Source organism: Microtus oregoni, unplaced genomic scaffold (assembly GCF_018167655.1).
Source record: "Microtus oregoni isolate MIOR12 unplaced genomic scaffold, Mior012 000014F_ref0000157, whole genome shotgun sequence".
Taxonomy (NCBI): domain Eukaryota; kingdom Metazoa; phylum Chordata; class Mammalia; order Rodentia; family Cricetidae; genus Microtus; species Microtus oregoni.
The window spans coordinates 36,897,457-36,912,005 of record NW_024543073.1 but is presented as its reverse complement, the minus strand read 5'-3'; the positions used below and the strand labels follow the sequence as shown (position 1 = coordinate 36,912,005).

General features: G+C 41.0%; 1 protein-coding gene across 3 annotated transcripts in view; it reads left to right on the top strand.

Annotated features, from left to right (window-relative positions):
• Mctp1 (multiple C2 and transmembrane domain containing 1) overlaps nucleotides 1-14,549 on the top strand; it is a 573,552-nt gene that overhangs the window by 479,347 nt on the left and 79,656 nt on the right. For all 3 annotated transcript variants that reach the window (XM_041663341.1, XM_041663343.1, XM_041663342.1), the window contains one exon: nucleotides 5,546-5,665. In XM_041663341.1, coding sequence (XP_041519275.1) covers nucleotides 5,546-5,665 — 120 coding nt within the window. The remainder of the gene's footprint in view (nucleotides 1-5,545; nucleotides 5,666-14,549) is intronic.

Sequence of the window (14,549 nt, the reverse complement as noted above, 5' to 3'; positions counted from 1 at the left end):
TACTACAGAGTTACAGTACTGAAAACAGCTTGGTATTGACATAAGAACACACAGGAAGACCAACGGAACTGAATAAAAGACCCAGGTATTAATACACACTCCTTCGAATACCTGATTTTTGACAAAGAATCAAAAAATATCAAATGGAAGGAAAAGCTTATTTAACAAATGGTGCTGACATAACTGGATATTAACATGTAGAAGAATGAAAATAGACCCATATCTATCACCATGCACAAAACTCAAGTCCAAATGGATCAAAGATCTCAACATAAAGCTAGCCATACTGAACCTCATAGAAGAGAAATTGGGAAGTACACTTGAAAACATTGGCAAAGGAGACCATTTCCTAAATATAACCCCAGCAGCACAGACACTGAGAGAAACAATAAACAGGACCTCCAGAAACTGAAAAGCTTCTGTAAAGCAAAAGACATGGTCAACAAGACAAAACAACAGCCTACAGAATGGGAAAAGATCTTCACTAACCCCATATCAGACAGAGGTCTGATCTCCACAATATACAAAGAACTCAAGAAATTGGTCATCAAAAGAACAAATAATACAATTTTTAAAAAAAAGTGGAGTACAGACCTAAACATAGAACTCTTTTTTTTCTTTTTTTATTATTATTTTTTTTTAAAAAAAACATAAACAAAAAACAAGTTTCCACCTCCTCCTAGCCTCCCATTTCCCTCCCCCTCCTCCCACCCTTCTCCTCCTCCCCCCATTCCTCTCCCCCTCCCTCTCCAGTCCACAGAGCAGTCAGGGTTCCCTGCCCTGTGGTAAGTCCTAGGTCCTCCCCACTCCGTCCAATCTAGGAAGGTGAACATCCAAACTGGCTAAGCTCCCACAAAGCCAGCACATTAAGTAGGATCAAAACCCCGTGCCATTGTCTTTGGCGTCTCATCAGCCCTCATTGTTCGCCATGTTCAGAGAGTCTGGTTTTATCCCATGCTTTTTCGGTCACAGTCCAGCTGGCCTTGGTGAGCTCCCAGTAGATCAGCTCCACTGTCTCAGTGGGTGGGTGCACGCCTCGTGGTCCCGACTTCTTTGCTCATGTTCTCCCTCCTTCTGCTCCTCATTGGGACCTTGGGAGCTCAGTCCAGTGCTCCTGTGTGGGTCTCTGTCTCTATCTCTATCCATCACCAGATGAAGGAAAGGTGGATAGGGGAGCACGGAACCACAATTCTTAGTTAAGGGAGCCACTTTAGGGTGGACAAGAGACTTGACCCTAGAGGGGCTCCCAAGTGCCCAAGATGAGGTTCCCAGTTAGTTCCTTGGGCAGCTGAGGATTGGGAATCTGAAATGACCCTATCCTAGAGCAATACTGACGAATATCTTGCATATCATCATAAACATAGAACTCTTAACAGAGGGATCTAAAATGGCTGAAAGACACTTAAGGAAATGCTCAACATCATGAGTCATCAGAGAAATGCAAATCAAAACAACTCTGGGATTCTACCTTACACCTATAAGAATGGCCAAGATCAAAAACACTAATGACAACTTATGCTGGAGAGGTTGTGGGGTAAAGGGAACACTTCTACATTGCTGGTGGGAATGCAAGCTGGTACAGCCTCTTTGGCTATCAGTATGGCAATTTCTCAGAAAATTAGAAAACAACCTTCCTCAAGACCGAGTAATACCACTTTTTTATTTTTATTCTTTTTTTCCGTTTATTTATTTATTAAAGATTTCTGTCTCTTCCCTGCCACCGCCTCCCATTTCCCTCTCCCTCCCCCAATCAAGTTCCCCTCCCTTTTCAGCCCATAGAGCTATCAGGGTTCCCTGCCCAGTGGGAAGTCCAAGGACCACCCACCTCCATCCAGGTCTAGTAAGGTGAGAATCCAAACTGCCTAGGCTCCCACAAAGCCAGTACGTGCAGTAGGATCAAAAACCCACTGCCATTGTTCTTGAGTTCTCAGTAGTCCTCATTGTCCGCTAGAGTCCGGTTTTATCCCAGATTTTTTCAGACCCAGGCCAGCTGGCCTTGGTGAGTCCCCGATAGAACATCCCCATTGTCTCAGTGTGTGGGTGCACCCCTCGTGGTCCTGAGTTCCATGCTCGTACTCTCTCTCCTTCTGCTCCTGATTTGGACCTTGAGATTTCTGTCCGGTGCTCCAAATCGTAATACCACTTTTATATACCCAAAGGATGCTCAATCATGCCACAAGGACATGTGCTCAACTATGTTCACAGCAGCCTTGTTTGTCATAGCCAGAACCTGGAAACAACCTAAATGCCCCTTGACTGAAGAATGGATAAGGAATATGTAGTACATTTACACAATGGAGTACAACACAGCAGAAAAAAATAACGACAGCTTGAATTTTGCAGGAAAATGGATGGAGCTAGGAAACATTATTTTGAGTGAGGTAATCAAGACACAGAAAGGCAACTTTCACATGTACTCACTCATAGGTGGTTTTTAAACATAAAGCAAAAAAGCCAGCCTACAAACCACAATCCCAGAGAACTTAGACAACAATGAGGACACTAAGACAGACTTACATAGATCTAATCTACATGGGAAGTAGAATGTAGAAAAGGCCATGATCTCCTGAGTAAATTGGGAGCAATGGGACCTTGGGGGAGGGTGGAAAGGGGAGGGTAGAGACAGGGAAGGGATCAGAGAAAAATGTAGAGCTCAGTAAAAATCAATTTAAAAAAAAAGAATATTTTTTAAAAAAGGAAATGCATGAGATATGTTGTGCTGGTTTTGAGCATTGTATTTCAAGAGCATAGTGATGAGTTAAGGGTATAGAAAGAGAATGATGTTTATAGTTGAAAATATGCATAAAGTGTGTCTTGTTACCAATGCTTGAAGTAACTGATGATGTTGAGAGATGGTTGAAGTGATACAGTCACTTGAACATCAGTAATCAGATATTACAAAACAGATTATCTTTCCTCAGTAGGTTGACATCATCTCACTGGATCATATTAGCAATGTGATCATCTGAATCCCATCCTATGTTCTTTGTACACATTATAAAAATTTAAAAAATTAAATGGAAAGATTTTTTTCTAGAAACCTTCTTACATTTCTGTTGGAAATTAAAAAATCTACCATTTCACACAATGAAATATTTGGAATGGTTCTTATTCTGGAAGTTGAATCTATTGTTGCCATGTAATACCAAATAATTATATATTCATACTAGTGTCCATTTGAGTTATGAATATCAAAAATCTAATGAAATACACACTTCTCAGAATATTTTAAGCATATTTTTAATTTTTAACAGTTTTCTGAGGATATCCTACAGTGTGTTTGGATCATATTTACCCTCTCTCTCACAGCTCTTCCGAGCTCCATCTGCCCAACTTTGCATTCTGAAAAACCTTCAAGACTAGTTTCTGCTTCCCAGTGGACAGTGGCTGACTTACCAGGAGGTGCAATTTTAGAAAGAACTGGCCTGTTTCTCCATTTCCCAGCAGCTAACAGTTGCCAACACTCCACAGCTAGGGGTGGGATTTCATACCCAGCCCACTTACCTTGCTGAGGTTTGGTCTAGCTTGTGCTTACGTCTGTCTTGTGCATGCGGACCTGGTATTTCCAGAAGACACTCTTTCCTTGGAGTCATCCACTGAAGTGGTACAGTTATACCATGAAATCATCTGAGATTTTAGAACATCGGTATTGACTGTGATTGTGTCGATAGAACTCTTCAGCTAGGGAAACAGAGGAAAAACACTGCTCAAGGCCCAGATCCCATGTTCTGTGGATCACATGTGGAAGATCTCTCTGTCATTTGGATAGACCCAGGCCCTGGACACTTGTATTTACTAGGAAGGCTTCAGGTAGCACTGTTGTTCACATTCATGTCTTTATGACCTTTTCCCTAACTCTCTAGGTCTATGAAATGCAAGACTTGTGTTACCCTGAGCAGTTGACTGAAATTCCTACTTATGCTACTGCTCAACTAAATCTTAGTAAGCAGAGTTGACTGAAATTCCAACTTATGCTACTGCTCAACTAAATCTTAGTAGGCAGATGCTATTTTGACTTCCAGTCAAGAATTAGCAAACTTTCTGAGCATCACTTGCATGAACACAGCTCTGTGCTTTTGCCCTCATCCTGAGCACTGTGGTAATTGTGCAATTCTCAAAACTTGTTGTCCTCATTTTACAGAGGAAGAAATTAAAATTAAAATACATGATATGAAAGTTACAGAAAGGTTCCAGAGTTCCTTAGCATTGAGATCAGAAAGGAATTCTGCTCTTAATCCCACCAGATTTAAGGTGACAGTAGACTGATAGAAAGAGTTACAGAGCCAGAGAATGTAGATGATATGCTCAGGAGTACTTTGGTGAAGAGGTGAGAGTCATGGCTTATTGCTCCAATCCCATTCTTTTCCAATGTAAATGTGCATAGAATGATTTCCTCTGTCACCCCATGTTGTCGGGGTTTCTGTCTACCAAGTTCCCATAATAATTAAGTCCCAAAGAAATCACACAGAGGTCTACATTAATTATAAACTGATTGGCCCATTACCTCAGGCTTCTTATTAACTCTTATAACTTACATTAACCTGTTATTCTTGTCTATGTTAGTCTATGTCTTGGTACCTTTTCCAGCAAGACAGTCACATCTTGCTTCTCCTATGGCTGCGCTAGGACTGCAGAAGGAACTTCCTTCTCCCCAGAATTCCCCTGTTCTCATTGACCCACCTCTACTTCCTGTTTAGTTGTCCTGCCTATACTTCCTGCCTGGCTACTGACCAATAGCATTTATTTAAAATATAATTGACAAAATATAGACAATTGTCCCCCAGCAACCCTAAGTTCTTATTCTGACATTTGTCTTGCAATTAAAAAGAGTTTATTCAAATGGGTAGCATTAAAACTAATACAAACAGGCACGTTAAAATTTTGTTTGATGAAATAGCTTGAAAGCATTCACTCACATTCATTTGCAAACATCTCCCTTTCTGTGTGATACCAAACGGGAAGTCAACTTCTTTTAACACTTGTTGGAATCAGCATTTTTTGTTTGTTTGTTTGTTCATAATATGAGGTTTTTGGGGTTCTGTGGTACAGACATGGTATTTTCACTTGCCTATTATGCATTGTACAAATATTTTTGTATTATCCAAGTGAGATTTGTGAAAAGAATGTCTCTGATGTTAAGTGGTGATTCATTCTTTATGATTAAGGCAGACAAACAAACAGACCAAACTATTCTGACAACACTGTAGCTTTCATTAAACTGAAAAAACAAAAATAAAACAACAATAACAAAAAAACTTGATTAATTTCACTGGAAGGGAAATTAAAATTGTGTTGATAAAATAATGATATCAAGTTTTCCTTTACAGAAATTAAATAAAGCAAAAATTTTCTCTGTGATTTTCTAGGATCAATTGTGCTTTTAGCAAAATGTTTACTAAGTTCTTAGAGCTTTGCTTTCCAGACCAAACTTTCTGTTCTGCAGCATGCAGGTCTATGGATCTTGAGGAGAAGGGTGTGCATGACAGTCTACCTAAGTAAGTGCAGAGTTGACTTGTGTCTTTTTCTCTTTTTTTCTCTCCACCAGCTCTTCCTCTTTGTCGTCTGGAACTTTGAGCTCTACATGATACCACTGTTGTTATTGTCACTGCTGACCTGGAACTACTTCCTAATAATATCAGGGAAAGATAACAGGCAACGTGATACAGTAAGTCTCTTCATTCTTTGTGTGTTTTATTATTCCTTGTCCCTCTGATGAGATGACATTGAATTTAGTCTTATAAACCAGAGGACAGTTTTGTAAGCTCAAACCTAAATGGCACTTAACACAATATGAAGTATCTGCCTGCTTCTGGAATGACTCAGTTTGGTAGAAACTAAATTGGGGAGTATACAAACTGAGCTATGATTTAAAATCATTAACGGCTATTACTCCAAACCCTTGTTTCTTTTCATCTCCTGATCATTTTACCTCATGTTGGATCCTGTCCTAAGAGATAAGGTCACACACAGACTTGTTAATGATCAGATCAAGTTACTGTATTCTACTTAAGACAGTTCTCTTTGTAAACTGTCATTGGAGAAAGAGTTGATGGTTCTTAGTCTGCAAAGTCTATTAAAGTGCCTTAAATTAATGACTCTTCACTAACAATAACTACGTGTTTATGAGTCAAGTATGTTATATACTGATGCAAGGGAGAGGACTTCTGACTTCATCCAGGGAATGTTAAGCTAAATCTGTACTCCGTTGGACATTCGGGAAAGTTCTTAGAACATATGAGGCAAGGAGCTGGAGCTCAGCTGACAAGGGCCTTGTGCTTTGTCCATGGGTCAGGCCTGCCCCTCCTGTGTTGTTTCAGTCACGGTAGTCTTAGCGAACATACCAGAGATTATTCCACATGTGACTGAAGGAATACAGCATCTTCTCCAAGCTCAACATGTGTAATTGTGTGACCTGATGGGAAACTGTTGAAAAGAACTAAAAAGTAGATGAGAATATACTCTTCAGGTGAGTGTTTTATAGACTCCATTTGATTTATAGTCAGGAATATTTTTAGTTATTTATGATATAGCATCAAACACAAATATTTGCCATTACTATGTATGTTCACAAAAACAGAATTATTTGATTATCAATTCAAATTACTACAATATTATATAACACTTCATTGCAATAGTGGATATCAAATGCACTCACTGACTTACCTGTGGCAAAACAAACAAGCAAAAAACAGTTTCTTTGAAATAATTTATATTTGAAATGGCAACATAAACAAATTATAGTTCTTCAAAATAATTTTCTTATTGTTAAAGTAAATGATAAATACTAATATACAACCATCAAATACATGATAGAGTTGTTTACCTTCTAACGTGTAGCTGTCTCTCTTACAAGATTAGACTAAGTTTAAAGAAACAGATTCTCTGCTAATCTTTGCATTTATGGCTGTTTTAGCATATATTTTATAGATTAGAAGTGTTCCAATTGTTTGCATGTTGCACGCATGTTGGCTATGCAGATATAGACCCTGTGTCTGTGTGTCTGGGGGCCAGAGGAGAGTGCCAGATGTCTTGCTCTATTACTCATGCCTATTGCCTTGAGACATGGTCCATCACTAAATCAGAAGCTCACCATTTAACCTAGAGTTTCTGGAAGGGGGAGCCCTTAGCATCCACCTGTCTCCATGGGGTTCCAGGCTAGAGTTTCTGGAAGGGGAGCCCTCAGCATCCACCTATCTCCATGGGGTTCCAGGCTAGAGTTTCTAAAAGAAGGAGCCTTCAGCATCCACGTGTCTCCATTGGGTCGCAGGCTAGAGTTTCTGGAAGGGGGAGCCCTCAGCATCCACCTGTCTCCATGGGGTTGTAGGCTAGTTTCTGGAAGGGGGAGCCCTCAGCATTCACCTATCTCCAGGGGATTCCAGGCTAGAGTTTCTGGAAGAGGGAAGCCCTTAGCATCCACCTGTCTCCGTGGGGTCCCAGGCACACCCAGCTGTGCCCTGAGGTACTGGAGATTTAGAATTAGGTCCCCATGTTACAGAGCAAATGTTCTTACCACCTGAGCCATCTCCCTAAGCCCTAAAACATTTTATATTGTAAACTCTATCAAGTGAAATAAGTACAAGATTGCTAATCGAGGTTTTAATGGTTAAGCAGTAGCAATAGACAAGAAGTTATTTTTATTGCTAAGGATATATAGTTAAATTGCATGCTAAGGGACAGGCCCAAACTGCTGTAAAAATTGATGTTTTGGGGACTAACAGGTAATTTTTTCTTCAATTAATCCAGAATTTTTCTTTAAGAAGGTAGAGCTGTCTCCGACAATTACTTTTTTGTCCTATTTATCTCGGGGAGATGCTGAAAGAGAAGAATATCTACTTTTCAGTTAGCTATCTTGAGACATATTTGCAAACAAGATTATTTGCAAATAAGAAAAGTAGTAATTTAGTTTAGTTTCTAAGTCCTATGGGATTTATCTTGAAGAGTTAGGCTTGGTTTGAGAATTCTTAATAAAAAAAAATTCTTAAACTGTAAAATCCATTATTTCTTCTAGAACATGCCTGCCTTGTGTGGAAAGTTCACTACTAGGAGGAAATTTGTAATATATAATTTATCTTTGGTATTTAAAATTATCTGAAACTTTTATAAGTTTATAGAACAATTACATAACATATAATTTAAACTGCATAATATACGTTTCAAACTGCCCTTTGTCTCTTACAAAATACGACAGTGAAGCAGACCCTTTCCAGGCTTCCTTTCCAGCATGTCTGTCCTTACAGTCTTTCTCTTTGAGCCTGGACAACGTTTTATCTCCTAGCACAGGCCCTGTCAGGCATTCTATAGCTTAAGCCACTTGAAATGTCAACTGTACTCCATAACGCCCAGTAATTGCCTTTTATTTGCCCAAAGCACATATATCCACATATTCTGCTCTTCCCAGGGACTAGAGGAGCAATCTCAACATTTCTTTCAACTTCTCATTCACTGGCTCAGTTGAGACCTTACATAACTCTTAAATCCAGTATGTCTAATTCTGTGTTTTCTGGCATAGCCAGCTGTGCGTTTTAACTGCTTTCTCCTTTTGAAAGAAAACCCCAATGATACTTTGTTGGTGACAAGTTTTGTGTCTGTGTATGTGAGCGTGTGTGTGTGTGTGTGTGTGTGTGTGTGTGTGTGTGTGTGTATGTGTGTCTGAGTATCTTCAAAACCTTGCTGAGGCTTTCAGCATGTATACAAAGCACTCAGGACCTCTGGGGTGAATTAGTCACACTGTTGACTGACCTCAAACCAGGAAACTTCCTGAAGAAGTAGTGGGAAGAGGGAGAGAGGTGGGGGTGTTTCTGCCATGAGGGGAGAATTTCATTGGGATGAACACTAAAGTAAAAACAAATCAAAATGACTTTTCGATCTACACAGAAAAGAGACAAAAGTTAGCATAATTTCATAGCACACTAAGTACATAGATGGGTGAAAATTCTGTCTTCAACATAGTGACTGAGAGTTGAAATTAATACCCAACCAGGAAAGGGCTTCCTCGTGTGCTTGTTATTTATTAAGCTTTCCAGCCCAAGAACCATCAGGACTAAGCCCTCCCCCTCTTTTCCAACTAGTGCTTCTAGTTTAAACAGAAGAAGGAAACACTATGATGCTTGGCCAGTACATAGAGATACATTTACTAGGCAGACCCTGTTAAGGGCAGGATGAGCAGACAGCTATTCCTGCAGGTGACCACGGGAAGAGGTGTGTTAGAAATGGCATCCTTCCATATTTCCCAGTCAGAACTGCGAAAAATAAGAAATGCTGGGTCTGAGTCCAGTTAGTCTGGGAACGTGATGTGAAAATTAGCAGTACAAGAATTGTTCGCTTTTCCAGAGGAGCCTGTTTAACATGTGTGTCTTTCAGGAATGTCCCTGGCATGAAAGGATAAAAAGATAGAAATGCCAACCTTTCTCAGTTTGAGCCGTCAGGAAAATTCCTCCTCACTGCCTATTGGGCTGGTACCACCTATCCAAATTACAGGCACTGCCCACAAAACTGTCATCAGTTGAAGAGCTGAGACCAGCAATACTCTTTATTTGGGATTTTAAAATTACTGAGCTCTTGTTTGCATCTCAAGGGCTATGCGAAACACTTTATAGGCATTGTCTTACTGAGTCATCTCTCTGGAGAGCAAGCTGATTGGGTTGGGTCCTCCTAAATTCTCCAATCCCGTACTTTCATATGGAACAATTAAGGAAAAATATCTCTGTGGAATAAACTGAGTTGCAGGAACTCGCCCTTAGGAAAAGGGACCAGACCTCAGAAAATGAAGGGAATGAGTGGACTATGGAATCAGAGGTCTACTGCATGCTCTGTGATATCATAATGTCTACTTTACCCACAGGGAAACAGCTAAATAACTTACACAAAGGCACACACCATTTGTGTTCTTAACCACAGTCATGCTTCTTTATTCAGCTCTATTTTGGTATATCCCACTTTTTCCTGGGCAGATTTATCCCATGAGTTAAAGCAAAGACAGTAGCACTAACTCTACCCTCAAGCATACACCTTGACAGACATTCATTGACGTCGTCCCCATATCTGACTGTTAACCCAGAGAAACAGAGCAGAGATTCATTGACGTCGTCCCCACATCTGACTGTTAACCCAGAGAAACGGAGCAGAGATTCATTAAGTAATTTCCATGCGTCAGTCATCTTTCTCAGTCTTCTGGAGACATCACTTCTTTTCATTCTTTACAATAGTTATATCAAGGAAATTGTTCTAAATGCCTTTATTTCTAATTTATAAATGAGAAAATTGAAATGCCACATAAACAATGATCTCCACAGCACAGTCCACGTGAAGTGAAACCAAGTCAACTGTTTTCTGAAGCCTTGAGCTGGTTTTCATATTGTGCTCTTGGGCTTATCTTTCCTGGGGAATGTTTGGGTATCCAGGGAATTCCACAGAACCCCAGAAGCCCCAGACTCCTTCTCACAGGCTTCTCAGTGACTTTCCAAGGAATGACACCAGACATCTGCTCCAGTCCAGGTGCTGCCATCCATTCTGGAAGTGTTCATGGCCTGTGGAGTGACTTTCCACTTCCCAGGCAAGCATGGGAGGAGTAAGAGAAAGCTGAATATCCTCTACAGTTGTGAGGAAAGTCTTGGAAATTTTTGGCATACAAACATTCTTCAAGCAGGATTTTTTAATTATACCTTAAAAGAACATTCATCTCCACTGTCATGATATGCCTCCTACACAGCAGTCTCGGTTGCTAATCAATGGTGGCATGCAAAAGACTGAAGAGTGAGGCAGATCAATGAAATCACTCTGACTCACGGGATGACTATGACACAAATGGAGACGAAGTCTGCCTGGTTAAAACGGGAGTGAATACTGGAATGCTCAGTTAGTTTCTCCCGATGACAAAGCTTTAGTCCTTCTTCTCCCTTCTACAGTAGCACTGAATTATGACAAAGCTTTAGTCCTTCTTCTCCCTTCTACAGTAGCACTGAATTTTTTTTTTGTTCTTGCACTTCTTTTTTTTTCCCACCCTTCTCCCCCTCCTCCCACCCTTCTCCCCCTCCCCCCACTCCTCTCCCCCTCCCTCTCCAGTCCAAAGAGCAGTCAGGGTTCCCTGCCCTGTGGTAAGTCCTAGGTCCTCCCCCCTCCGTCCATATCTAGGAAGGTGAACATCCAAACTGGCTAGGCTCCCACAAAGCCAGCACATTACGTAGATTCAAAACCCCGAGTAGCACTGAATTTTGACAAAGCTTTAGTCTTTCTTCTCCCTTCTACAGTAGCACTGAATTATGACAAAGCTTTAGTCCTTCTTCTCCCTTTTACAGTAGCACTGAGTTTGTTTTTCTTGTTGGGTCTGATCCATGTAAGCCCAGAATACTTACTTCTAGAAACAAAGCTTAGAAGGGAAGAAATGCCATTGGAAAATTTAGATTGGTCACCACAGAAGCATATGGTGTCTGTCCTGAGTCTCAATCAGTTAAATGCTCCTGTCTAGAAAGAAGCCCTTAGTGGATTACTAGAATTTGCGTAATAGTGAATAAGTGAGTCTAAGAGGGCCTAAAGGGCTGGCCACAGCCGAGCTGAGAGGGGGACCACGGCAGAAGCGCTTTGTATGAACTTCTAGGTTCTACGTCAGTGAGTTTTATCATTCACTGAAAGTGACATAGAGCACAAGTCTCCTGTGTTTGCCTCTTGGTACCAAAAAAGACCACATCTTCAGTGCTCTTAACAGCAGCGGCTCTGAGTCATACAGTCTCTGAACACATCTAAAAATGGATGATCGCTCTTTTTCTCCCTTTGTGCTTATTTCAACAGCAATTTTCTCAACTTTTTCTGAGGTTACCAGCTTGCAAAGATCTGAGGAGGACCATGAAAAGAATCAGACCTTTAGTTCCCAAAGCAATCCCGAGCATAAGATGGTGGTTACAACTATTTAGATGCCCTAGAAAAGTACACACGTGCACACACACACACACACACACACACACACACACACACACCTGTAATCTTTTAGAGATGTCCATTGTCCACTGAGCGCTTAGTCTCAGTGGCTAATCACTCACAGTGTAGAGTGGTACTTTATCACGTGGATTCGCACCTGACACCTCTGTCGCTCCCCTCAGCCCTCCACTGTTCCCGTCATCACCATAGTACATTTCCCTTCCCCACTCTAACCCTGAAGCCCAAAGGATTGATCCCAGAGTTATGAATGACACCTTTAACAAATAAAAACACCAATGACCTGAGCCGGAGAGACAGCTGGATAGATAAAGAGCACACACTTTTCTGCAGGGAACCAGGATTCAGGCACAACTGCTAGCGGCTATGATTCATAGCGACCTACACCCTTTTCTGGCCTCTTTGGGCTCTTACATTCAACATTGCATGGTGAACATAAACTCAATAGGCAAACACATACAAAAATAAGTCTTTAAAAATCACAGATAACTGATCAAATCAGAATCTCAGGCAACAATAAGGCTTCTAATAAAATTCTGATTTGTCAGAATGCCCCGTAAGTATCTGGCAATTTTTATTTGAAGACCAGGAAGAAGGATATCATCCTGAAATAAAAATCAGATTGTGACAGTTGTTCTGTTTTGGGGTTCCCTAAGTCATCAGGGATGGCTTGGAAGTCTCCACATGAGAGCCATAGCTTCAGGCTTTTTTTTTTCTTTATTCTGGCATGATTGTTTGTTTGGGTTTTGTTATTGTTGTTGGGTGTGCAACATATGGGAAGGCAGAAAGAAGGGCTGAGGCTGTGGCTCGGGAGCAGAGCATCTCTTGTGCAACCACAAGTCCCTGACTTTGAATCCTCAGAATCTGTGGAAAACCCAGTGTGAACATCTGTGGTTGCAAGGATCTCACAGTGAGATGGGCCAGGGGATGAGAGAATCCCCAGGCTGACTAGCCTGCTGTGCACAATGAGGAGTAAAAAAAACCCTGCCTCAAAAAAGTCTCCAAAACCACAGAGAAACCCTGTCTCGAAAAACCAAAAAAAAAAAAAAAAAAAAAGGTTATTTTTGGCCTTTATAGGCGGCCCTGGAATGTGCACCTCCCCCTCTCTCTTTTAAAGAATCAACAAAAGGCAGGAAGAGAGAAAGGTGCTTTCTCCTTTGGGCAGGTGAGGAAACCGAACTAAAATAAGACACGATTTCAGCAGAGCTGGTGCACTTGGGTGGGTGCTCTGTGTGGAACAGATGTGCAATGCTGGTCACACATGAACATGGTGCCAGCCCCACAGAGTCCTAGGAGCCGTGTAGACCCCGGGCACTGACATGTAGACTGGTTGGAACACGGACTCATTGCCACACATGTCTAAGAGAATGCACCGTAGCTTGCAGCCGAAGGGCATGACACAGACCGAAGCACGGAGGACAACTGACAAATCTTGTCACACAAGCCAGGGCCTTTGCTCTGGGGCTCCTTCTCAACTGTGTGTATAGCAGCTCAACAGTAAGGCTGGAGCTGCCGACACCAATGGGTGTTCGAAGAGTTAAAGAACTTGAAGAGGTGATGGGTCAATGGCCTCTGGAGAGCAGTACCAAGAGCATGGGAAGTACATGTCTCTAGTTCCCCACATTTCCTTGTACTCCATATACTTTCTATTCTTTTCTTTAAAATATATTTACTTATATGAACTTTTATTGTTCATTCTACATATTTTTAAGTGTATATTATCTGTTAACTCACCAACACTTAGGTTTCTATAGCATAGCTAGAATCATCCTTTCTATTGCTAGAAAACCTTCTAACAAGCACATGATTTTTAATTTCTACATAGTTTTCATTATAAAAAGTCTATATTTTTCTTATTAAACACTTTTTAAAAAGTATTTGCTTCAATTTTTTTGCTTTTGTTTGTTTGTTTGTTTCCATTTTAATCCTGTAAGGAAAACCCTGAGTGTATAATTGGGCATTATCTTCTGGTAAAGCCGTCAAAAGAACTCTGGATCAAAATACATTCATCTTGAAAATCTTTTGTATTTAATATAATTTTCACCTTCTAAAGGCCTATTATATGTCCGGGTGAGCAGCACCTTCCCTTTCTCCAGGAGAATACCTGATGAGCTCTTGTTGTTTCCCTCTCTACCTCCCACATCAGCTGCTACAGAGAGAGAGAGAGAGAGAGAGAGAGAGAGAGAGAGAGAGAGCTCGTCTTATCTCTCTGTCATAAATTCATTTGATACATTTGCTGCCAGACCACCTGTTTTTGACCTAAACCATGTAATTTGAAACTTAGTAGTCCCAGGTCATCTTTGTCTAGTCAAAATGTATCTTCCTGTCTTAGTCAGGGTTTTTATTCCTGTGAAAAGACACCAGGACCATGGCAACTCTTATAAGGAAAGCATTTAATTGAGGGGGCTCACTTACAATTTCAGAGGTCCATTATCATCACGATAATGAGTCTCTCTTACCACGCTGTGATGGGGAGCATGATGACATGAAGGCAGACCTGGTGCTGGAGGAGTAGCTGAGAATCCAATATCTTGCAGGCAACAGGAAGTCAACTGAGATACTGGGTGGTATCCTGAGCATAGGAAACCTCGAAGCTCACCCCCACAATGACACACTTCCTC